Source organism: Ailuropoda melanoleuca, chromosome 8 (assembly GCF_002007445.2).
Source record: "Ailuropoda melanoleuca isolate Jingjing chromosome 8, ASM200744v2, whole genome shotgun sequence".
In the NCBI taxonomy this organism is placed as follows: Eukaryota; Metazoa; Chordata; class Mammalia; order Carnivora; family Ursidae; genus Ailuropoda; species Ailuropoda melanoleuca.
The window spans coordinates 21,424,132-21,449,747 of NC_048225.1; the positions used below are offsets into that span (position 1 = coordinate 21,424,132).

A 25,616-nucleotide genomic window follows, 5' to 3' on the forward strand; every position below is an offset into this window, starting at 1 on the left:
AGTGATAGCCTGTTTTCCTGTCCAGGTCTTTCGCAGCGAGTTTACCGCTCCTGAGACATTTGGGGGATCCTGTGCCCGAGAAAGAGACCTTGGAGCCCATTAGGTGTCAGTTTTGGTGGGGGGATCCCAAATGTATCAGAAGGCTCCACTGCATGGATAGTGATTACAGAGAGCTAGGACAGGTGGGAGAGACCACAGTCCTGTCCAGGGGGCATAGCACAGAGGATTGGACAAAAATGTTTAGGGAAAAATGAACTTTTGGGGTTGATTTTAGGTTCCTGAAGAAGACCAACAATTTAAAGCCCACCCACCCCTCGACAAGCGGCACAGCTTTCTCTCAAAGATATGGCAGGACTGGGAGGGCGGAGCTGGGCGGAGGCAATGAGCGATGCCTCAGATGTTGAAATCACCCTAGGGGATAGAAGTTGGAATTACTGAACTAAGCTATTCCAGAACCATCTATTATTCTGAGGCTTCCTAAAACACTATTTACATATATCACCAACTTTAACACTTAAGGAGTATCTTCTCTTGCTTAAAAATGTGTTTTTCTTCTAAGGAAAAAAACTCACAAAAGTGGAAGTTAAGAGTCTGGTAGGGAGATTCTCTCCAGTTTTCTCTGTAGGTTTCTGTCCCACTGCTGTAGCCGCATATGGCAGGAAAGCTAGAGAAACTTTTACATTAAAAATCAGAAAGGAGGTTCTTATGGGAAAATTTCTTCTTCATTCATTATTTCTCCCAAGTGCAATGTCCGTTTGTATCATGAATACACTGCCTACTGGTCAGGTGGCAGGGCCCTTTAATTTCCTTACAAAGGGGGTGAAAGTGATATCTTTTAATTTAATCCCCCTGACAATGTCTTTGCCTAATTGAAGGTGACCTTCCAGGAAACGAATCCCCAGCTCCTGTCCCGAGTAGCACTTTCCCCTTGCATAACTGGTAATAGATTTCAGAGAAGCCCCAGTTAATATTAAGACCCAGGTTCTCCCAAAGAAGACCTGTTTCCTGAGACTTCATTTACCTTGTCTTTGAGCATTAATCATTTAGATTCACGGCACAGAGGACAGTTAAAAGGGTGCATTATTTGAATGGTTTCCTAGCACTCCAAAATATTTCCAAGGACCGGGACGCCTGGGTGGCTCAGTCAGTTAGGCATCTGCCTTCGGCTCAGGTCATGATCCCAGGGGCCTGGGATTGAGTCCTGCAAGGGGCTTCTTGCTCACTGGGGAGACTGTTTCTCCCTCTGCCTGCTGCTCCCCCCGCTTGTGCACTCTTTCTCTCTGACAAATAAATTTTAAAAATCTTAAAATATACATATATATATATATATATTTCTAAGAGCCGTAGGTTAAGAAACAAAGGAAGGAAATGTCTTTGCATAGCTCAGGGTGCCTGATCAGCAAACTCAGCGGTTGAGGATGTCCTAGGCCTGGGGGTGGGCTGAGTGGACTGTCCCCGAGAGGCGCTCTGGGAACATGGAGTGGCACCGTGCAGGGATGTGGACCACAATTCAACGATGTCACTTGTGAATGGTGCGTGTTCACAAAGGGCCTTTTAAAGATGAGGGCTGGGTAGGAGTGAAGAAACCGACAGGGCCTGTGCTAATGAAAGCTTTTAGCGTATGTCAAAGACTTAGCCGTTAGAAAGGAGGGGGAGAGGGACCCAGGAGGAATAGCAGTTAGAGAGAGACAGAACGGATGGTCCTCCTTATAACAAAAATGTATTCATCCAGGGAAACAATCTTTATTTTTAGAAAGACGACTAGCTTGAAATTTTCTCATTTTCCCCAGTTTATGACCTAGTTAGAAAGACTGAAACAGAGCGGGTTGGGGAAAAGATGATTGGAGCCTTACCGCTAACAAGAAGTAACCATCAGAGTGAGAGCGAGAGCTATTTATCAGTGATTCTCAAAGACGGCTGGTAATTTTGAGGCTAAAGCTGCAAATAAATGGCTGGTATAGAGTTACATCTCCTAAAACAACTCAGATAAGAGGTTTTTAAAAGACTTTTGTAAAAGGGCAGTAAAATTTAAGATTTAGCTGAGATGTCCTTCATCTTGAAATAGGCACAGCAAGTGGTATTTTAAATAAAAATCTCTATGCAAATTAAGATCATTTTTATTTAAATTACTTATACTTCTAATTTTAATAAAGAGTTTATCTTGTAGGGAAACTTCCTAGTGCATAAACTAATGGCAGGACCCCCCACCCCCACGAGCCTTGGTCTTTTTTTCTGGTGCCCTCATAAACCGCACACGCGACACCTGGGCAGAGCGAATGGAACTTGGGGTGTATACCTTGGGATTTCAGTTCAAATTCCATAAGAGCACATGCCTTACACCCCCTGTGTTCCTCCCACGCAGGCAGGGAGAAATGGAATTCCCGTTGGCTCCTTTTCTCCTGTTCTGAGAAGCCTCCCAAGGACGGCCTCATGTTTATTTTCTTTTCCCCGGATCCCGTCCCCTCCGGAAGCTCAAAGGCAGTTTCGAGCCCTATTACTTCAGAGCGCTTGCTTCAATCAGCTTCATCAGAAACGGATTTGTTGTGGTGTCCTGGCTCATCATGTGAGAGCGCTTCCTGTTCCACGAAAAGTTGGAGAGGTACTGGAAATGACCCCGGGCTTTCCAGACTGATAGCGAGCCTGAGAATCAGAAACCGGGCTCCCATCCAGGGACTGGGAGCCAATAATGAATTTTAAAGCTATCAGAAAACTGGATACTGGTCTTGGTGGGGGTGGGGGTGCCTGGATACACAGAATAGCTTTGTTTCCCAGGAGTGCGGTCTTTCCAGGTCGCCTGGGGACTTGACGTGGAGGAACCAGTCCCGCCCGCCTTCCTAACGGAGCTGTGGTCCCTACTAGCTTAGCCTGCCCCGGAGTGGGAACTAGCAGGTGGCCTTTACTGGCGGCCATCTTCATCATATTCTAGGGTGACAGTGGCCTTGAGTTTGTGCTTTGGATGGTGTTAGCCCTGTGACCTTGGGCAAATCTTTTGGCTTCTTGAAGCCCCATTCCCTTGTCTGTAAAATCCTTTGTGAAGGTTAAGTAAGATTACAAATCTGAAGCACTCGTTCCAGTTAATTGGAAATCACCTACAGGAGAATCCAGGGCTTCCCTCTGCCTCAAAACTTTCTTTAACCCCTCCCTTTACCAGCTTTTTTTGTGCCCTCACTCTTCTGCGAGAAGGAAATAGGGCTGGGGACAAATGAGGTGGGCACGGAATGCAGTCTAGGCTCCCTTCTCAAGGCCCCAACTTTCCAGAAGACTCCAGGTGTTACTAGGTTCTCTTTTGCCAAGGTCTTACTTGTGACCTCCTATCCTTTCAGCAATTCTTTGCTGGATTTGTGCATTGGAGAGAGCTCGTGGGGTTGGGCCCTGCGTGGCCAAGTCTCAATGGCGCAGCCCCTGTGCTCTCTGCTTGCCACCATGATAGTTCACATGCTTACCCGGACCACCTGAAGCTCGAGAAGGAGAGAGCTCCTTCCGTTCTGTGGGAGAACAGAGTTCTTACTTGTTCTTCTAGTTACACCGTCATAACCTGAGATTCCAGGAAAGAATGGGCACCTCCACCCTTTTATGAGACCTGTGTATGTGTATGTGGCTAGGGCAAGGGGTAAGGGACAAGGGAGGCATGGTGAAAATTAGGAGGTAGCCGTGCCACCCACCTCCAAGGTGGGGAAGGGTGGGAGGATTAATAGACTAATCTTTGAGTCATCTCCTTCCTAGACACCACGCCACCTTGCATCTGGTCTTAAATCCTTGTTCCTTGTTGGTGTACAGGAAATGTGTACAGGGAAGAAGCAGCCTTGTCAAGGTGAACCTAGCGAGCCCATGGGCCAATATCCCGGCATCGGTGTGGGGCCAAGATGGTACTAGGAGCAGGATGGGGACTGGGATATACATTTACATTTCTTGTCAGATTCTACTCTCTTGGGCGTGGGCGCTGCAAAGGAAGTCATCTAGGGACCTGGGGAGTTTTGAAGCAATAGGAAATATGATAGAAGCAGGCTATTCCTCTGGGTAGAGGCGTTATGAAGGTTACGTATAAAATCTGTGGTTGGGGTCATCCGAGGAATCAGTATATTTGGAAAGAAACACAGAATTTGAGGTGCAGGTTCCTATGATGGGTAAGGATTACTGGGGAAGGTTGGACAAGGAGGGGTCTAACCTAGGAGGAGCCTCCAACCTCAGGGACACTTTGGGTTTTCCAAAGCTCCATTTGGATCCCGCTTCTCAGCCAGCACTCTAATTTGCCCCTATCTGTCCATCCCGTCTGGTCTGCCATCCCTACCTAGAGTCTTCCATTCAAACAAAGCCATTCTGACATTATTTGAGGCTCAAAGTCTTAGGGTGTTCAGTGGCATACGCTCTTTGAAGAGAGCCTCCTGCCCCGAACCTCTAACAGAGGGAGCTTCCCTGGCAGCACATTGCTGAGAGAAAGGCCTAGAATGACCCCTCTAAAGCCCAGGATGACCATGTTGCCTCTGCACTGTATTGGGCATGGGTCCTGCCTTTGCACACCCTCTGGGCTGAGCCCATTCACGGGGAGAGGAGCCTGCTTGTAGGGGCTGTTGCCACCAAATCCAGAACTATCACCTGCTTTCATTATCTAGGACAATTGAATCAAAGAAGGGCAAAGAACTTTGTGTTCCCAGAGCATACTCTGAGCTCTTGGCTTCTTCCCATGGCTCTTCAGGAATGAAAGGACAGAACGGATATGGTGGAGTAACGGCCCTAACATTTATTTTCAGCTGGCGAGTAGGTGGGATGATGTGTAGATGGACTTTCTCTCTTGCCCGTGGAGTCCTGCAGAAGGCAGAACCATTGTTCCTTGTGTGGATCTGGGCCCCTGGAGACTCAGCAGCTGAGAAGCTTAGTCTCATCATTTTAAAGACCTGACCTCTAGTCCCCTTAAGCCCTATGAGCTCCAGGAAACACTCTCTGAGATAACTGAAGAACCCGGGCCCAGAGAAGCTCTCACACTTCTTATATTAGCTCCGATGGTGCTGTAGGGGAGGAGGGCAGCACAGGAAGCAGGGGTGGGTGGGGAGGTTCTGAACTGCACAGCCTGGCGAGGGGAGTGTTGGGCAAGTTTCCCCAGGTGCGCCCCTGTTCCCTCCTGCCCCTCCCAGGACACCAGTCTCTGACTGGGCCAGTCCCACCTCAGAGTTCAGAGGCCTCAAGTCCAAGGACAGAACTGCAAGAGTATGGACACAAAACACCGAACAAACTGGGGGCGGGCTCACGGCCAGTCTGGTGGGAGAGATATTCTAGGGCCATTTCTGGCTTCTCCGCATCCAGGGTCTGGGCTCTGAGCAGCAGGGGGCGCTGGGGGTCTGGCGGGCAGCTCAGGGCTGGGAAGCGCCTCACCTCCCCTCTCCCCCGGGGTGTGGAGGAGCGACAGGCACAGGGATAGGGCTGCGGGTAGCAAGGGGTAGAGCTCGTGGGGAGGCCGGAGAGTGGACGGCAGTTTCATTAAAGCCAAGTTCTAGCTGCCTCGAGTGCCTGTGGGAGGGGCCTCCAGGAAAGGGCCGGGGATCGAGTATCCAGCACCGAGCACAGCGCTCGCAGCGGCCTCCTCTGGCCGCGTCCCCACCGGCCCGCCTCTGGCACCTGCAGCTGGGGACCCGGATTTGTGCTTGATCAGGGCTTCGGAGGAGGGCGGCGGCAGAGGCACTCGGGGGGCTGTCCCGGAAGCGGCCGGTTCTGGGGTCCTCTGCAAAGCACCCACAGTCTCTGGAGAGCCAGAAGGTGGCACGCCCCCCCTCCCCAGCGCCCCGCAGCCCTCCCCAGCCCCGGGTTGGGCTCCTCAGACGTGAGTCTGCATCCGCCGCTGCAGGGGTCGGCTGGGGTCGGAGTTCTGGGAAGAGGACTGGGAGTGGTGGGAGGAGGAGGCCGAGGCCTTGCTGGCCTTGTCGAACTGCACGTAGCCGTCCTGCTTGCCGCTGCTGCTGACGCTGCTGTCACACTGCGTGTCCAGGAAGGAGCTGCTGTCGCTGAGGGAGCCCCTCTGGAACTCCCGCTCGCAGAGCTCGATGGACGAGCTGCCCATGCCCAGCACGAACCTCTGCCCGTAGTCGTAGAGGCGGCCCTGGCCGCTCAGGGTGCTGTAGATGTTGGTGAAGGACATGCCCGTGGGCACGCGCTGCTTGCCCGCGGGGCGCAGGTCCGGCTGGCAGCTGCTTAGCGAGATCGTGGGGGTCGAGTGGTGCTCTTTGAAGGTGTTGACGCTGTAGTAGCCATTCGTGGGGTCCTGGGGGGGGTGCAGAGCGAGAGCCATGTCACCGGACCGCCACAGCCTGCGCCCACAGCGGCCGGGCCTTTCTAGGCCCAGCCGGTCCTCCTTGACGCAGGGAGGCCTGAGGCAACACGGGAGGAAGGGGACAACTGGGGACACAGGGGTGCCCCGGGAAGGAGCAGCCTGGGGCGGAGGGGAGGGGGCGGCGGGTATTCAGGAGGCCGCAGGGAGGGGAGATCCCGAGGGGACCCGGCAGGGGGCGCTCCACGAGCCACGTGTCGCTGTCAGGGCGGTGCAAAGCCGGCTGAGAAGCCCACTTGAAGTGCGTTTTTTTGTTTTTGTCCAGAACATGGAGACGTAATTTAAAAATTGTGGTTGTAAGGAAGCTGTGGGAGAGGAGGACAGTGGGACCTCAGCCTTCACTCTCTGGCCTCCTGGGGCCGCCGAGCCTCCCACCCCAGGGAGAGAGTGGGCCCCTGGGCTCAAGGTGACCTCCGGCCTCCTTGTTTCCTGTCATTGCTGGTCTGGAGCTGGGGCTTGGGCGTCAGAGCCGAAGTCAGGACTCCACAGCTGCGACTTACAACCTGTGGCTATTCTTACCTTCAGGTTCTGAAACTCCTTCTCCTCTTCTTTGAGAACTTCCAGCTGCTTCAGTACTGAGTCTTGCTGGAATTCACCCCGGTCCATCTACAACGCAAAAACGGCGGCTCAGTAGATTGGAGGTGGGCTAAGCGTCCCCGTCCCCCAAGGAAAAGATAGAGGAATGAACTCAAAAGAAGCTTGCCATCTCTGCCTCCCCCTCCCCACCTCCTCTCACTGCCTGGCCCAGGGAAGGCAGATAAGAGGAGTGACGGGGAGATTCCAGATGTCCTTATTGTTCCTGGACCCCGTCCTGAGAGACAGGGAGAGGCAGGAGGAGTGGGGGGACAGTTTGTAAGACCACACTTTCTACCCTTGGGCTAGGGCATCACCTCCAGAGATCTCACTTGGATGATTCAATTCAATCCATTGAGCATTTACTGAATTTCGGGCCAGGCATATGCACATTGAGGGACATTAAGATATAGGTGTGCACAACAGGGAGCTGGGTGTGTAGATAAATGATTACAGAACCTCTGGGTTCAGAGGGCACAGGCTGGGGTCCCAGCAGGGCAGTTCATACCCGGTACTAGGCTCAGTGGAGGCCTTAGGAAAGAATCACCATGCATGACTACTGTGAGATGCTGGCAACATGGGCCACACCTGTTACTCATAGCAATGCCTTCCATGTACTATAAGTTATCTTCCTAACGGATGCCAAAGAGCCTTGGGGCAAGGATCACTTCTAGCTTCAGGTTGGGTCCCCAGCACACCTGGTACAGCAGCCTGTCTATTGTGATCATTGACCAAAATGCTTGTGGTTTGGAATCACAGATAACTGTCTTGGTTTGTCAGCCTAGCACAGTGCCTGATAGACCGTAGGGCTGTCACAAATGTTATGTTTATGTTGGATGAATGAATGGAATGGCATAGCTCTCGATCACTGAAAATGAAAATAACAGTTACACGGAAGGCGAAAAATCAAGCATGCTTGGCACACGGTGGGTATATGAATCTGGATAACCACAGTGATGCTTCCCGGGTGTCACTTCTGCATATGACATGATCTAGGACAGCCTCCCACTCACTCTCTGAGCTGGCATGTTTTCTCCCTTGTGACTCACTTTCTTGGTCTCTTTTTGGAGCCTCATGGCATCATTCAGAGGGTTTCCATTCTGTTTCGCCCTCACTGATGCTGCTTTTCTCATTTTCTGGTAAATGCTCTGGGTCTGCCCGGATTGGAGGGCTTTCCCGCCAGATTCGACTTCTAAGCCTGCCTCTCATCAACTTCGGGGTCTTACAGGGGCCACGGGGTGGAGGGAGTGGGGGAGGGAAGGCTCTCAGCAGGTCCCTCTGCCAGGGTCCCTCCCCCCGACCCAGACACACACACCCTCTTAACTGACTAAAGAGTGACCCCCACTCTTTCTCAAGGGTTTGGATTGCAGGGTGTGGAGACACTCTGAGGCAATCAGGATGTCCCAATGGGAGGGAATTCAAGATCATGTTTGGGAGGAAGGACAGGCCAGGGGACTTCCACACCAGCCTTGATGAAGTTCATCTACAGAGACGTCCATTCCTTCTTGGATCTAGGCTCTTGTAAGATTAATTGCTCTCCTGTGTCAGGCACCGTGTTTGGCCTGGGGGAAACGGACACGCGTAGATTTGGGAACGTGCCCTTGTGGGACTCTGAGATAACTGGGGAGCTGATGGGGAATCCGAGCAATGCACTATAAAACAGGAGCATGCACCATGTTTGAGGAGAGCAGGAAGTGGCTGCCAGCAGGGGGCGGGGGGGGGGACAAGCATGGACAATGATGGAGGAAGTGACATTTGAGCTGATTCTCTTGGGAGAATGTGAAATTTAACAGGCAAAATTAATAGCCAGAGGTACCAAAGCCTTGGGGGTATAAAAGACTCAAAGGCCGGGAACGGCAAGTTTTTGGGGTGTCTGGAGGGCCGGGTGCATTTGGTAGGAAGATGGAGCTGGGAAGTCCAGCAACCGCCTCTCGATGAAGGGCCTGATGACATGCTTCGTGGTCTACCTAGTAGGCAGGGGAGCCACGGAGGGATTTTAAATAGGATAGTAACAGGATCCGATTTGCTTTCTAGAAGGACCCTTTCTGTGGGACTCTGGAGGGTGGATTGAATACGGTGGTTAAAAAAAAAAAAAAAGGTGGCGAGACCACTAGGCGGTGGTACTAGTCCAGGGAGCCACGATGAGGCCCCAACAGGGAAGTCCTAGGAGGACAGGGGCAAGGGCACACATTTGAGAGAGTTTTTGAAGTGGAATTGAGGAAGGACGTGACATGAGATTTGGAAAGAAAAAGACCGGTGAGGAAAATGTCAGTTCAGCTCGTAACGCTGGTGAGCATCCGCCAGGGACTGGGAGGCTCTGGAGACACAGGGATGAAACAGGCAGCTTGCTGACCACCTAGTGGAGACAGATAAGGGAACGGACGGCTTCACAGCAACACAGTGGCTAACATTTCTTGAGCATTTACTATGTTCCACAGGCTCCAAGCCCTTTATGGGTTTACTCATCCAGCCATCACCATGGCCCTATAAGCTATGACTTTCATCCCCACTTCACAGGGGGGGAGACTGAGGCACAGGGAGGCCCATGCTCTTCACCACCGGGCTTGCTGCTGCTCGTCCAAGGTATTTGAACCATGCCATCGTATGCACTAGCATTTTCTAGCACAGTTTTCCAGATTCCTGCTTTTACAGCTGGGTGGATTACGGTCAATTAACAGGAATCGGGAAGAGGAGGGGCAGGCTTAGGTTTGCCGAAGAAGTTATGAGTTTGCTTCTGGTAAGCACTCCGGTTCCTGGAGAGGAAGCTGTGTTTCTTGCAGACTTTTGGGGCTGGGTTTGGGGGAGGGGCAGGGCAGGTACTGAATATCTATCATTTTCATGTGTGTATAGACTTATGTACTAAGTAGCAACATATGGATGTCTTGTCTCTCTACCGAACAGTCAGGTGCTTTGAAAGCTGGCACTTCATTTTAGACAGCTTCGAGTCTCCCAGAACACCGAGTGTAGCAGACACACAATAACTCTTTGTCGGCGGAGAATGGGTGCCTGACCTATTATGGGAGGAGGAAGGCACATCTTGACCGATGCTCTCCTTCTCAGGAGCATCTGGGCCACCAAGAAGCCTCTGGAACCAGGACCTTCGGGACCCAGAGGTCGGGATGGGGTGGGGATAAGACGGCATTCTCACCATCAGCTGCTTAATGGTGGGGTGTTCCTCGGCCTCCCGACCGGAGGCCGGCTCCTTGTGGACAATCTCCACTCGGATGTCATTCTTGGCCGACACAACCCCTTTGAGATCTGGACGAAAAACAGGAAAAGTGTAGATGACAGGTTCAGTTCCCATCCTCCGGCCTCAGGGCCTGAGATGTCAGGCCCCCACCACCCCCACCGCCCCCAGGGATCACCCTCCAGCCCCTGAACTCAGTAGCTTCCGGGTCACCCCCCCCCAACCCCCAGTAGAATGCCTGTCTGGATGTGCTGTGGGCTGTTGGGGCTTCGGCTCTCTTTCTCTGTGGGCCGTGTTACCTCAGCCTTCCACTGCTGCTGCCCTGGCTTGAGAGGCCATCCTGGTCTGTTTGTCTGCCTTACAGAGCTAGGTCATTTATATTCTCCTTCTAGAAGTCTTCCCTGGCTTACTCTACCAGGCTCTTCTCTCTCCATTCAGAGAATCACTAATCTTACTGTGAGAGGGGGCCTCCGGGTCCCATGGTCTACCCCCCCCCACCAAGGCAGACACGTCCCTGACACATGGCTGTCCAGCTCTTGGGTCAATGCTTCCGTGGTGGAGACTTTACAGCTTCTGGAGGAGGCAGCTGATTTCCAGTCGGGGAGCTCTGTTAGAAGACTCTTGCTCCAACATGCTTCCCTATAACTTCCACTGAGAGGGGGGTGAGGGAGCTTCCAAGACCACACCACTGGGGGCAAGCAAGAGAGCCATGGCTGCTAGCTTTGGAGTGGAGGAAACATAGCAGGGGGTGGGGGACACCCCGCTGTCTTCTAATACTTCCAAGTGGTGGAGGGAGTCAGTGGGGTCATAAAAGTCTCATTGCACAATCCCTTACTATTGCACACAAGGAAACTGAGGCCTGGAATAGTTGTGGCCTGCCCAGGCTCACGTGGTAGAAAAAGGTAGGCCTAAAGCCCGTGCCTCCATTGTTCTCCTCCACTCGGTCATCCCACTTTATACTTTTGTGCGTCCGCCTTCGACATCTAACGTCAGAGCTGCTCTTGGGGTGGAACTCCAGGCACACGTGATTCCTCAAGAGTGCATTTTATTGCCAGTGACTGAGGACCTTTAAAAGTCTTCACAAAGGGATTCCTTGAATGCTTTTCTCCCCCGTGGGTGCAGTGACTGACTTTTCTGGTTAGACTAGCAGAACCTGGAGGGCAAGGATCAAGCCACCTCTCTCCCAACCCCCTCCCAGAGTTCTCTACGTTTGATACAGCCTTGGGTGTTCAGTCCCAAGTGCTGGCTGATGGCCTTGTCAGACGAAGTTCGGCTGAGTCCAGTCCACATCAGTTGAGTGCCCACTACGTGCCAGACGCCACGCAAAGCACGGCACATGAGAAGATGCCAAGACCCCATCCCTACCCCAGCAGCTCACAGCATGGTAGGGCCCCCTGCTCACGGCACTCCTGCTTACTTGCTCTCCGGAGCAGTCTAAACCTGGCCTTTTTCTCTGTCCCCCTCCCTGAGATCCCGGGTCTCCCTCCCGTACTTCTCTGGGAGCGGGCACAGCAGAAGGCCACAATGGTTGCCATAAGGACGAGGAAGGCCACGCCAGCTCCTACGGCCACCCCGATGATGACGGCCATCGGCACAGATTCTGTGGGAGAGAAGCGGGCACAGCCGATGAGAAACCGGGGACAGGCCACTCTCCCCACCAGGGCCTTACCCAGTTTCCTTGGGTGCAGCCCCTGCCAGGCTGGGGCCAGACCCCTGCACTCAGGCCCTCGTGGGGGGGCCGGGGGGACCCAGGCAGAGTCCAACAGGGGTCAGCTCCAGCAGGACTCAGGATGGAGGAGAGGGCCGGAGGAACTGGGGAAGAGGGGAGCAGTGGTGGTTGGGGAGGGAGGCAAGCAGACAGGGGGAGAGGAGGGCAAGGAGGGCTACCCGGAGATGAGAAGCAAGGCTGGGTACCGTTTGGCTCTCTTCTGTACTAAACCAGGAATAGTCTATCATGTAGTGGCTGGAGAGTAGAAAGTCCTGGATTTTTTTTTGAAAAACGACTACGGTCACTTCCCTCGTTTGCCTGGTTTGTGCTCTCCTCTTCCCGTTCCCAGTGCGGAGGATGGCAGGGACCACCAGCTTTTAGAGAGCTCTCAGGCCTGAGGCAGCGTGTCCTCACGGGCCTGCTGGGCATCAGGGTAGTAGCCACCAGAGGCCCAAGTCTTAGGTGCAAGGGGGGGGGTCATGATTGCAGCTGCCCCCACCTCTCTAAGGAGAAATGCTCCTTTTCCTTGGCCCCCCACCCCCCAGTCCTGCTCCTTCTCCTCCCAGGCCAGTCCCCAGGCATCCTGGTAGCCCTCCCTGCCAGAGGCCCAGAACTCCAGCTAGGCAAGCCCTTACTCCCTGCTGAGCTTGTCTGTTTAGTGCCCTAGCCTGATGGAGATGTGGATGGGGAGGGCAGATGGAGGGGGTATGCTCTTCCAGACCGCCCTAGCCCTTCTGTGGCTGCATACGGGCTAGAGCACAGGATCTGGAGCCCTGAATAATCCATTGGGAATAGAATTAGAAAACTGGGGGGCAGGGAGACCTTATGGCCTGCTGAGTCCAAGCCTCCCATGTATGGCTGGAAACACTGAGGTCCAGAGGGGTCACGTGACTTGGTCAAGGACACACAGCTGCAGAAGACCAGGGCAAATCCAGGCCTCACCTTGCTCTCCAGTTCCATCTGCTGTATCATACAGCGCCCTCCAAAGTTCATGTGCTCTGGACAGCCGAGATGCCAGCACCTTTTCTGAGCAACCTACCTCACTTCTCTTATCTCTAAAATGGGATAATTACAGCACACTCCATGGGGGGTTGTTACGGAGTTTCGATGAGTGAATGCAAGGAAAGGCCTCGAAACTGAGCCTGGCACCAGCCCTAGTCAAGTGTTTGCTCCTGCTTCGGGAGGGGTAGGAGAAAAGTAGCAAGGTCAGAACCTTGAATAAGAAGAAAATTCCTTCTAGAGACTGAGCTCCCTGCCCCATAACCTGTCCCACACTGTTAGAGTGGATGACTGCGCAATGTCTGGGGCTTTGTCTTGGGCTGTGGGTTAGCCTCGCATTGCTGTTTGCTTTAAAGCGAAGAAGAGAGGAAGAAACCCTCAGCCCTGGCTCCTGGAAGTGCAGCTGGGCGGTGGCGGCGGGTGCCCCCCCTCCCGGGAGGAGCAGGTGGCAGGGGCGGGCAGTGGTGGTGGTTAGGCTGGATGTGTACAACGGTGCACTCGCCACCTGCTTACTGGTGGCCGAGACCACTATGAGTTTGGCCAGGGAGGGGACAGGAGAAGTGGGGTGCGGAGACCACTCAGGGATTAAAAATGGGAGGTGTCTAGGTTGGTCTCAACAGTCAGGTGTAACAAAGGGGACCTGACCTCAGTAGACCTCAGTCAGACCCGAGAGCTTGCTTTGGTACATAGATGATTTCTGTCTTTGTGTTTTAATTCTGTGTGGCAAGGAAAACTGCTTTGGAAGTTCATTGGTTCTGTACTTTTGAATTTTTATTAATTTGGGTTCGATTTGGTTCCTCCTTGATTCCTAATAAGTCTCCTTGGAAAAACGCAAGTCTTGTCTCAGCTGAGCTCAAAGCCAAAGGATGACCGTGGAAGGATCCTTAAGCTCGGCAGGCCTCGATGTCTGTCCCGTCGGACTAGAAGACCAGGCAACAGTATCTAAGTTGACTTCTGACTCTGGTGTCCTGTGAGGCCACATTTCCTTCAGTTGTTAAAGGGCACCATCTGATCTGGAGAACTGTCTCTGAGTGGGCAGGTGGGGGCAGAGAGAGAGGGTCTGCCGGGGACAGGGGGACCCCGGGGGTGGCAGTCCCTCTGTAGCCCGGCTGTGTGTGTTTCCTCCTTGCCTGGCTACCTGGGGTCTGGCCGAGGCCGCCTGGGCGGGCTGTCCCTCTTGGATGTTCCCTGGAGAGGGGCTGGAGGAAGGGGCGGCTCTCCTGCTCAGCCTCCCCTCCTTCCAAGGAGGGGAACTGGGCACAAGGAGTCTCAGCCAGGAAGGAAGGTGTCAGGGAGCTGCACATGAGTGTGAACAGACAGGTGACATGGAGACAGGGAGGCGACACCACTTCCAGCACCAGGAGTGGCTCTGAGATGAGGGAGAATACAGCAGGAGTTCTGTCTGTACTGCCTCTGCGAGCTTGCCTGCTCCCAGACTGGTGCTCTTAAAGGGGCATATCCTCCCCGAGTGGGGCACGTGTGGGCCCCACAAGGAGCTTGATGAAGGAACTGGAGGGCCCTAGCTCCTTCAGGGTCAATGTGGCAGAGGACCCCCACATCTTCCCCATCGCCCTTGTCGGCCCCATGGAGTCTGGCTTGCAATGTCCTGATTCTCTTTTTGGGTTTCTGCTTGGAGAGTGGAGGCCATTGTCTTGTGTGGGGTCCTAAGGCAGAGCAACTCCACCCCGGGAGCCTGAGGACCACCTTGCTGCTGGGTGCCTGGGGAGGGAGGCACTGCCCAGCAGCCTCAGCCCAGGGCCAGATGACACTTCAATGGGGAAAGGCAGGCAGGAGGCGGGAAGGAGGAGGCAGCAGAAAGCATGGATTAGCATGGATTATGCAGGCTCAGGGGCTGGGAGGCCCTGGCGTCCTGGGAAGCATGGCCAAGCTGGTGATGATGTTGAGAAGCAGGAAGAGTCCGGGAGAGCCTAGAAACAGAGGGAGGCCAGGCCAGGAGCAAGGGGACCCCAGAGGGGAGGAGCCAGGGTTTCTGAAGAGAGGGGATGGGAGGAACAGAGTGGGGGGGACCGAGAGCCAGTGTCCTGGGCTGCCAGCAGCCTGTGGGCTCTGGTGGCAGGGACAGAGGAAATAGGTCTCTGGGGTCTCTAGACCCAAGCTGGCTGGAAACCCCTCTCCCTGCTCTGGCTGCACTAAAGCCTGGAAGTAGGGGGAGGGCAGAGAAGTTAGTGGCCTGCACAGGCCTCCCTACCCCTTTAGGGTCCCTCCCCCACTAACCCAGAGGTCCCTTCCTCCCAGCCCAGGGGAGTTCTCAAGTCTCCTTCCGTACCTGCTTCCAGCCCGGCTCCCGACTTCATTTCCGAACCTGTTTGGAAATAAAGCAAGCGTCCACAGCCAGGGCCTGGCTGGCCAGGGTGGGGTGGGCCTGGGGCCGGCCACCGGGTGGGGATCGGGATGAAGGGCTCCCTCCTCTTTCATGTTTCCGGGACCACCCAACAGACCCAGGCTAGCTGAACTGAACTGGGCGTTCTTTCAGACTGACTTAGAAGAGACTCCAGAGGGGTGGGGACCAGAGAGAGAAGTTAAGGCTTGGGGGGGGGGGGTTTCTGGAGAGGTTGGGGTGAGAACACTAAGGGGAGGGCATGGGGGTGGGAGCACTCAGGGGAAGACATGGAGGGCAAGCAACAGGGGACTGGGAGGGTTTAGGATGATGTGTGGATGATAGTATGCAAATTATGTGCAAAGCATTATGCAAAGCAGCACTATTAGTGAAGAGGTGTGGGGAGACACTGATCCGCAGGGGAGCGCTGAGGTCCGAGGGGTCCAGCTGAGACCACCTGCTTGGCCCAGAATCTCCTGCCAGGCCCTGACGGTCTGTGGGTGAGCCTTCATCTTGGAGGGGTTGGACGCTGCCAGGGCCGAGAAGCCTGGGCCGCCTTGTCTGCCACAGACCGAGCCCCCCCGCCGCCCCCCCCCCAGCAAAGGGGCAATATCTGCAGCCCATGTCAGGACCCATGTGCTGCCGGCTGTCTGCTGAGCTTCTCGGAACCACCCGGCTGGGCCCCTCTGAGGCTCCCACCCTGTGGGCCACGTGAGACCTTAAAGCGGAGACTGGAGTTCTCAGCGTTTCTCTGACCAGGTGCTGGGCAGTCTCTTCAGGGGGTCATAGTGGGGATGAGACATCCCCCCGCCCCCCGCCCCGTCCCCGGCCTACCAAGCAGCTCTGAGCCCTCCTGCCCAGCGCTGCCGTCTGGCTCGTGTCCCCGTCAGACCACGTGGTCCATATGTTTTCTATGTTCCTGGAGAAACTGCAGGTGATCTGAGCCTGCCCCCGCCCCCATGCACCAGGGTTGGGGCGGCTCAAGTGCTACCCCTTAGCTTAGCATGAGCACCCTCTGGGGGACTTCCGGGGAACCGGGCTGGCTTGTCTCAACGGGCTGGGCCAGGTTCCTAACACATCCGTCCTGGTGTACCCCCGCAGGGACACAACTCAGTGGATGACACACCCCTAAGGACACTAGGGAAATGCCGACTGCACAGAAGCCAGGGCCCTTAGAAGCTGCTGGAAGGCGCATCATGGCAATCAGCTTGGCTTGCTCTGTGGTCACCTTTTCCTGACAGGTCGTCCTGGAGAACGACCACCCTAAGCAGATTTCCCCGGTCTCCTTTCCTGGTGTGGGCTAGGGCCTTGGCCTTGGGGGAACTGCACCCCAGAGGGTCACTTCCGGTGACCGGACCAAGGCTACAGAACGAGTTAGGAAAAGCTCTGTGACTTGTCCTCTGGCTCAACCTGCCTGTAGCCTCAGCTGGGCTCTGCTGGCTCAGGACCCTGGAAGACCTTGCCTGGGGCCGTGCCCTTGGCGGGGAGGGGGCCTGCTGGTCCCGTTGTCCCCTGGTGGCCCTGGCGGCCCCCACCTTGCTCCTTGAGCCGGATGATCTCCGTGTCGGAGCCGAAGCTGTTCCAGGCGGTACAGTTGTAGATGGTCTGGAAGTCGGCCCGCACGATGTTGCTGATTGTCAGCGTGGAGATGACCCCCTCTTCCGTGCTGACCGTCTCCACTGTGTAGCGCCCCGACGTCCCCGACTCCAGCACATTCTCCTTCCAGGACCAGGCCTGTCCGAGGTGTGCATAGTGAGCAGGAGACCCCCCACCCCTGCCAGTGCCGTCCTGCCACCTCCCTGCTCCGGGATGGGCGCTGTCAGGCTTGCATCCACACTCACAGCCGCGTAGCACCAGCATGTGTGCTCACAGGTCCACGCACACATCACACCACGAACGTGTGCACACAATACACATCACATCACACACACACACACATGACCCCACACGTGCGCGTACGCATGCACGCACACACGAAGGCTGGGCCACGTCGGAGGCATTTCCATAGACGGGGGGCCTTCTGTGGCTCTTCCCTGGAACAGCTTCCAGGCAGACAGGGAACCCCATGACCGTGATCGGAGCCCCTCCCTCGGCGGGCCCTCGGCTACCCTGGCAGGTGGGGGTAGAAGACCAGCCCCAGAGTGACTGAGCCTACTTTTGTCACTTTGCTCCTTTGTACGAACGTATGTTCCCAGGGTTGTATTTGTGACCATCCTAACCTGTCTTAGTTTGTCAGGCTGAGAGTTTAATTCTTCTCAGAGCCATTTGGCATTTCTCAGCGTGTGAGCGCCCGGCACACACGCGTGGGCTCGCGGCATTGGGGAGAATGTGGCAATCTATGCAGGTAAGGGCTCGGAGGTCGCAGATGAGGTGACAGTGCTTCCTCAGACTGGCCGCTGGTGACATTCTGGACTGGAGCATTCCCGGTGGCAGGGGCTGTCCCGTGCATCGTAGCAAGTTTGGCAACATCCCTGGCCAACATCTGCTCTATGCTGGTAGCACCCCTCCAAATTGTGACAACCAAAAATGTCTCCAGACAATGCCAAATGTCCCCTGGGTGTGGGGGGCAGGCTTGTCCCATTGAGAACCGCGGGCCAAGAGTTAGAGCTTTGTGAAGAGAAAGATCCTGCAAACGTGCTCAAGAGCGAACGGATTATTCTGCAATGGGCGTGGGTTACAGTTATAACTTAAAGCAAAGTAATGGGCGAAGGCAACGGGGGGCGGGGCATAGTTATTAGTTCTATGTATGACTTCTTGCAATTTGTGTGTGAATTTTTCAGACAGTGAATGAACCGAATGCCTGAGGAAGTGTGTAACACCAGCGATGCCCTAACCATATCCGAGTTTACAGGACGACACCTTGAATGCTTACAGCTTCAGTGTCCCAGCCCCTGGCACGCACACCCCTGTTGCTCAGTGCGCACCCCCTACGTCCTCCCCGGGGCAGTCTTCTATCAGGACTATCCTAGACATCGGGGACCACTAAAAATAGTATCTGACTTCCACTGATGCTAGAAAATGTTCCCTCTTCTCTGTTTTTGTGCCTGGCCTCCCACTGGGTTCAGATGGACTTGGGTAAAGACCCTGGCTTTTACAAAAGCCAACAACTGGCAGGGCCCAAGTGTGAACTCTTCAGGTTGCCTTAGCGGCCCTGCTGGGGGTGAGTTTTGAGGGAGGGAAAATGGAATGATACTTTTGGGGTGGAAACTTGGTAAGTGGGGCATGCTCTCCATGGGCATCACGGCCGTGGAGGCCAACAGAGGAGGACTTTTGGTGGGGGGTACGAAGAAAGGGGGTTGCCGACCAGAAACCATACTCTGTCTAGGATTTTGCCAAACATTGGCCTTGAACCCAGGAAAGGGAAGCAATCACTTATCACTCCTCTCTGCTACCCTCGCTTGCCCCTCTGCTCCTAGGACACAGAACTTGGTTGGAAGCATTTCTGTTATTACTATTAGAGCCCAGCTGGACCACAGAGCAGAGTTAAATACCCCTACAGACCAGCCCTAGGAGCACGCTGTCTTCATGATGTCTTTCCCAGAGAGACAAGGCACATATAATTTTCCCCACGGAGACAGGAAGCTCAGAGGCATGGTGGTCATAAGCTGCAGGCTGAGATGCCCCGCCAGGCTGCTGGCTGAGCAGGCAGTGGCCCAGCCCTCCCCTCCCGGCCCCAGAGCACTCACGATTCGGTCGGGTGGCGGCGTGCTCCGGATGAAACACTTGATCTGGCCCTTCTCCCCATGCAGGGCATGCTGGGTCTGGGTGCTGGAGATGATGGGGGGTCCTGTTGGGGAGATAGCATCACATCAGGGATGCAGGAAAGGCAGGTGCCTGGCTTGACCCTTCTTGGGCAGGGTTCAGAAGTTGACCCATTAATCCAATCGTTCGACACACATTTACTGGAGGCCTGTATGTGTAAGGTAACGTGCGAGGCAGGGGACTCAAAGATAAATTAAACGTTCAGTCATAAACCTCTCAAGGGAAGACAAGCCAACGCGTCTGTCAGAATGCCCAGAAGACAGAAATAACCGTCATAAAAGGTGGTGAGTGTTCGTACCACGGAGCAGTACGCATGAAGAGCTAACCGACTTCAGAGCGGAGAGAATGATTCTGCCTGGCAGGTGGGGAAAGCTTTAGGAAGGGGGTGGGAAACCTAAGAAGGGAGTAGGGGGTTAGGGTCGAGGAGGAAGGGGTACTAAGTAATGTTACCTCTCGAACTGGTATCACCTCTGCCCTAGCGGGCTGTTCCATTCGAGCCATTCTCCCCCGTGTCCAGGAGAGGGCGCGCTTGCCTAACAAACCGGGTGTTCTCGCGGGCCGGGCAAAGCGGGGAGGACGAGAAGGAAAGGCTGATGTTCCTCTACCAAGGGGAGGAGGGATCACCCTGGTTGGGGGGAATACGCTGGGCTTGTGCACAACCTTCATGTCACGTCTGTCTTAGGAGATCGTAGTTCATGGCCTTGCCTGCCTCCACAGACGGACCCACCCGGCCCGGGTGAGACCAGGGCTCCAAAGCTGATCAGGACATGATCCCATCCAGTGTGCGCGCGCGCGCGTGTGTGTGTGTGTGTGTGTGTGCACGCGCGTGTGTATGAGAAAGAGAGAGAAGTGTTTATGGATGTCTCCAGGAGTACCTGTCTTATCTGCCTCATCCCATAGCTGAGAGAGTCTAACTGAAGTCTAAGAGTGCTCTTCCAGTTCTGCCTTTTATCTCACCCAAGTCTTTCCCCTGCGATGCCCAGCTGGCACAGAAAGGGGGAGGGAGGAGAGGCGAATTCAGCCTCCTGGCTGGGGCTTGGGTGGCTGAAGCAAGGGGTGTAGGGATGGAGACCTTCGCACCCCCTTCCCAATCCCTGAGGGAAAATGTTGGGTCTTAGGTGGCAGAAAACGGAGGAGAAGGAGCTAGAGCAAGGCATCTGGAGGACAGGCAAAATTATGCCGGGAACAAAACAAAAATTGCTGCAAACATAATTGCTGTTTATTAGCTACCTTAATTAAAACAGATTTGCATTTCTATGAGCAGCTCTCAGCCAAGGGAGGGGAGGCACTGGGAGACACTCAGGTGACTGCTACTGAGTTTAGGACGGCTAACAGCTTGGTGCTGGGTGCGGCAGACGAGGAGGACCCTTCAGGTAAGGGTGTTCACCCCAAGGTGGCTCCGAGTGTGGGCCGAGCCCAATTTCTCTTACATATTTTTGCTCCAAGAAGCCTTTGGTGAAAAGACAGGAGGGCTTGATGTTTTAGGAACTTGAATGGCACTTTGTTTTGCTGCTGGCTGAAAGTGACGATACCATTAAACCTTTTCCCCTTCACTTCCCAGGAGCTAGGAATTCTCTGGGGGGTTCTCAGGCATTCTAAAAGCCATCAGGCAAATGCATAAGTGTTTAAGGGCTTCTTAGAAGAAAAAAGAAATCAGAATAAAGGTGGAGTCCGGCAGTCAAAGCATAGTGGTAGTGTGGTTAATCTCCCCCTGTCTGCAGATCCCCGGTTGGGGCCAAACCAGGTAAGACCTGTGCCAGTTAACTTCCCAACAGGCAATGGACAGCGGTCGCTCACCAGCTGGGGTGTGTTGTGAAGAGAACCCCATCTCATTTTTGGATCCTTGTATAATATTGGGTCCCTTCAGCCCAGCCCAGGCCCCTTTCCAAAGGGCTTCGCCATCCCTCCACCTGTTCTCTAGATCATTCCTCTCCCAGGTCGGCTGTTCCCCCTGAGCCACTTAATCCATCCCCCTGCATCAGGGCGAGATGACCCTAGTTCGGCAGAAACAAACGAACAGCCTCCTTGCTTCACTCCAATCCCTTGGGTGTTTCTCTCCTGCCGATCTAGGGGAGACACAGGATTGGAGACAGAGGAGGGGGATATAATCACGATGCCTGGGGGGGGGTGCAGATGGAACCCTGCGTAGCCGCCAGGTCCCAGGCTGGGGTGTCCCTTCCAAGAGAAATGTCCTCCCGAGGTGTGCAGTTCCCTCCTCAAGAAACCACTTGGAATCCCTGCTGGGAAATGCCTGAATATCTCAAGTGACAATGGAATGTGGGTCCCTCCTTTATCTGCTCTGTTTTCCCCAGAAATGGGGCTGTTCCTTTAAAAGCTTCAGGCTTGGGGGACCCTGGAGGGTCCCCAGCTCGCTGGTCTTGGGGCCAGCAGATGGGAGCTGGCCACAGTCATAGGCCAGTCCCCAGAGCGGCCCGGGGGAGGCCACTGCTTTCACAGGGCCTGGAGCCAGAGCCGAGTGTCAGACGCCGGAGCAGCAGGAAAAGGCTGCAGCCTGCGTTGCCATGGATATACGGAGGCGCCATCAGATGCTGTTATTTTTAGCCCTGCAGTGCCAATTTATGGGTGTCGTCCTGGGGACACAGGGGGAGGCAGGAAGACTCCTGAGTCAGGGTTCTGCCCAGGACAGGTGGCCTGTGAGTGCCCCCAGGGTCTGAGTAGATTCACCCTCCCTCTGGGGCTGCTAGGACTCTGGGGGAGGAGGAGAGGAAAAGAAATGGGTGGAGGGGAGCTGGCTAATGGGGAAGCCGGAGGGGGATAGCCAAGGAAGCACCAAGCTGGTTTTAGTTTTGCAGCAAAGGGGGAGAATAGATGAGGCTGCCCGTGGGCAGCTTCCTGGGTGGAGGTGAAGCCAGGAGGGCAGATTTCTAGAACACTGCTCAGCCCCTCCCTAGGGCCCTGATCTGGGGCCGGGACCCAGAGGCCCTACAAATGTGGGTCTGGGGCTCGGGTCCCACTGCGGCTCAGAACCTTGGGGCTTTGACCAGAGGCAGACTGGGTGGGACCAGGGGGCTCGCAAAGGGCAACCAAACATCCAGAGGAGTGAGGAAGTTTGGAAACACTGGGGAGGCTTGGCCTTAGCTTTTCCAGCTCCCTCCAACCAGCAGCTTTGATTGCCCTCCCTGGCCCGAGCGCTTACCATGGCAGGTGATGTGGGAAACAAAGGCAGAAGAAAAATTATTAAATTTCCTTACTACCTACAGCCCATTGACAAGTCCTGGAAACAGGCAGAGTGACGTTCCTCTAGGGACTCAGCTGCCTCGATGTTAATACTTAGCTAAGAGCAAGAGGCAATCCTAGCCTGACCCACTCCCCCAGGACCCTCTAAGTCTGCACTAACATATAAAAATTCCTTTGGAAACTTCCTTTTTCTCTAACCCCCACCCCCGATACGTGTTGGCAATCATCCCCCAAGCATATGGCCCACCGATATACATCTGAAGGGTCTCGTGACTAAGGTTTTATTAGACGGTAATAAATGACCTTTCCCAACAACAGCTGGCCCTTCAAGGTCCTGGAAACCTTGCTTCCAAAATTCCTTAGAGTCTTACGCTATCCCTAACCCCTTCCCAACCTGAGGGTATATAATGGGCCATTCCTCATGACCCTGGTGCTGCTTTTTCTGCCCGCGGGTCCTGTCCCCGTGCTTTAATAAACCACCTTTTTGCACCAAAGAAGTCTCAAGAATTCTCTCTTCAGTCGGCTCCGGACCCCACCCCGGCTCACCTCCCCGATATCCCACAACCTCATCAGCAGGGACATCAGATTTCCATTGCGGTGCTACAGCCTTCCTGGGTCTGACCCAGCTTCTCTGTGACCTTCTATATGCCATCATCCAGGCTGGTCTGACACTCTGTCCCCTAAATGTGTCATCTAGCAGTCATCCATGTTCTGGGAACATCTGAAAACCCTCTCCTGCTGTAATGTTTTATGGTAAGTGATAAGACTCTGCTGTCAAGAGGACCCCCGAATGCTTTGTCTCGTGGAAATTGTGACAGGTCTCTCCAACTGAGTGGCTGTCATGCAATGGAAAAGGGCCAGCCAGGAGTCATAGAGATGCTCCCTTAAATTCCTTCCGGGGCCAAGGTCAAGGTCAGAGAGTAGATATGGGATCTAAGTTGGCTGCCTCGTGATCCTCTGACCCTTTCGTCTTGGCCAGGATAAAATTCATCAGCTACCAGTCCTAAGACTGGGACCCCTGAGAAGTAACAAAGAAGAAGGAAGGTGACCCAACTAGCCACGTCCTTCCTTACCTCAGGGCTGGGCTTTGCACAGACTCGAAGAGGTGGACAGGATCACTAGGGATCCAGGGTGGGGGGTGGAAGCAAGGCCCAGAATCAACGACAGTCCCTCTGAGGCAATGCCTTGGGACCAAGACACCTTGGGCCCCTCTCTGCTCCCTCCCACCCTCCTGGCACGAGGCGGGGAGGGTCTTACCATTGACTGTGAGGGTCACCTCTCGCTCCCCGGCTCCCACGCGGGGCACCACGGCTCGGCACACGTACTTCCCAGCATCCTCCTGGCGGACGGTTTTGAGGGTCAGGGTCTTTTCATTGCTTAGCACCTGGGAGAAATGTGGAGAATCAGACACGGAGAACAGAGCTGGACTCTCTCTGTCTTCTAGAACCAGAAGGGCTGCGAGGCGGGCCTGCTGTAAGTGACCTGGTCTTCAGCACGACAGTGAGGCGCAGGGGTGGCGTAGGAGACAGTGTGCCCAGGGAGCTGCCCCCAGGGAGATCCACAGCTGCACACCAGCTCGCAGCCCTAAAGGCCAGGCACATGGGGGAGGGGGGAGCATGCAAGAGGGAGGGGTACTGTCTGGCTGGGGCCCGGAGGCCTTCTCACACAGCAGGGCTGCCCGCCACCCTGTTACCAGGCTGGCCCCGCTGATGTTTGCAGGTGCCTGGACCTGTTTTTCAGAGTCATTTTCAATATTCTTTGGGGATAGAGTTTAGGGGTGATCCAAAGACTTTGGCCTTAGCTAGCTCTAAGTTCGAATCCTGCCTCAGGCGGTGACTACCTGCATGGCCTGGGGCAGTTACTTATCTGCTCTGATGCTCTTATTTCTACAATGCGGTGGTCCTGCTCACAGGATGGAGCCCTGTCCAGCCCTTAGTAGGCCACCGGAGGCCAGTTTCTGTCTGCCTCTCCCTTGACTTCCCTCCCCAGGCTCTCGCTGGTCCTCTGAGGGGAGGGGTGTCTGATAAACTTATCCACTCTAAAAAACACATTTACTTTAAAAGAGGAACACAGGAAGACCGCAAAACTTCACTCAAAAGCTGAAGGAGAACTTAACTATTTGGGGAAAGCTGAAAAGCCTTTCTAGAAACTTTTTACTCCCAGCACACTGGTGACCAGCTGCTTTTCTTCTAAGGTTTGTGATGGGGCGAAACTGTAATGGTTGAGTGTATTTAGGACTGAGGGGGTTCCTGTGGGTATTTGGGGTTCCCTTTCTTCTTTCTGGGGTCCTTCTCCCTTCAGCTTCCACGGGAGGCTGATATCCCCAGTCAGAGAGTGAGAGGGGCCCCAGAAGGCAGTGCCCGTGGTCCCAGGCCCCTGTGGAGTCCACGTGGAGGACTTACCACGCCCGAACCTCGCTTCATCCAGACGATGGTCAGGGAGGGGTTGCCTGTCCAGGCACAGCTGAAGACAGCATCAGAGCCCAGATCCACGAGCAGTGACTGGGGCTCTGTGGTCATCCTGGGCCCAACTGTGAGAGGAGGAAGGGGGAGACAGGGCTCTTGGTGGGCTGGGAGCTCTGGGAGAGGGGCCTGAGAGAGGGACTCGGGAGGTAAGGAAGAGACCCCTGTCCCCCAGACTGGCCTCCCTCGGGCCCACCCACTGGCAGCAACAGCCCTAGGAAAAAGTGCTCTGGCCCCATTTCTGCAGGGATTTGCCCCCATCTCCTGCCCTTTGCCCTGGTTCCAGGAAGCCCCCAGCCCAGCCTGCTGGCAGAAGGGACTTCCTCCTGCCCTAGAAATCCTGGGTCTTGGGATCTTTCTGTGTCCGCCTTCAGGTCCTTGCCTACCTCCTCCAGGCTTTAGCTTGGGGACCTGGAGTCCAGTTACCCTATGCACTTGGCCCAGCTCCTGGAGCCCTCCCAGGGTCCTCCCAGGGGCTCTGAGACAAGGCATGGAGGAAGCCAGGCCTCTCCTGATGTTCTCCACCCCTTCCTCACCCGCAGGTTATGCTCTGATCCAGTCCTGCGCAGCCTTTTCCCAGCCCCACTGCAGTAGCTGGGCCTGGTCCCAGGCCCCTGCAAAGTGTTGGTGAGTGTTAATGGAGGCTCCTCACGCCTCCCCCGTGCACACCACCTGTAACCAGAGCCTCCTGCAGGCCAAGCCTTGGTGCCAGAGTGGGTGCACTGGTGGGATTTCAGCACGGTGACGGGAGGGCTCTGCAGACCAAGCCTTGGTCCCCAGAGTGGGTGCACTGGTGGGACTTCAGCATGGTGACGGGAGGTGTGCAGAGAGGGGCTTAGCTGCTTTCCAGGAGCAGAAGAATGTGAAACCCAGGGTCCAGAGACCCGGATTAGTCCCTTGAAAAGGGACCTTGTTGAGGTCACTGGGGGCAAGGGGAGGGGCCTGATATAAGAATGTTGGTAAAAGTGTTTTGCAGTAGATGAGCTAATGCTTATTGCTGTGAACACATGCAACCCAGTGGTCAGTGATGGGCTGGCTCACCGGGGGTCCCTGCCAGGCCGCCAGAGGGAGGT

At 54.9% G+C, this 25,616-nt stretch overlaps 1 protein-coding gene across 3 annotated transcripts in view; it reads right to left on the reverse strand.

Annotated features, from left to right (window-relative positions):
* Positions 1–4,181: 4,181 nt before the first annotated feature.
* KIRREL3 (kirre like nephrin family adhesion molecule 3) overlaps positions 4,182–25,616 on the reverse strand; it is a 576,106-nt gene continuing 554,671 nt past the window's right edge. For 2 of the 3 annotated variants that reach the window (XM_034666066.1, XM_034666065.1), the window contains exons 10-18: positions 24,484–24,611; positions 23,339–23,465; positions 18,808–18,908; positions 16,657–16,855; positions 15,071–15,106; positions 11,569–11,676; positions 10,038–10,147; positions 6,836–6,922; positions 4,182–6,250 (exon numbers count right to left, since the gene is read on the reverse strand). In XM_034666066.1, coding sequence (XP_034521957.1) covers positions 5,807–6,250; positions 6,836–6,922; positions 10,038–10,147; positions 11,569–11,676; positions 15,071–15,106; positions 16,657–16,855; positions 18,808–18,908; positions 23,339–23,465; positions 24,484–24,611 — 1,340 coding nt within the window. In that variant the 3' untranslated portion in view covers positions 4,182–5,806. The remainder of the gene's footprint in view (positions 6,251–6,835; positions 6,923–10,037; positions 10,148–11,568; positions 11,677–15,070; positions 15,107–16,656; positions 16,856–18,807; positions 18,909–23,338; positions 23,466–24,483; positions 24,612–25,616) is intronic. The other variant, XM_034666067.1, reaches the window with a different exon arrangement.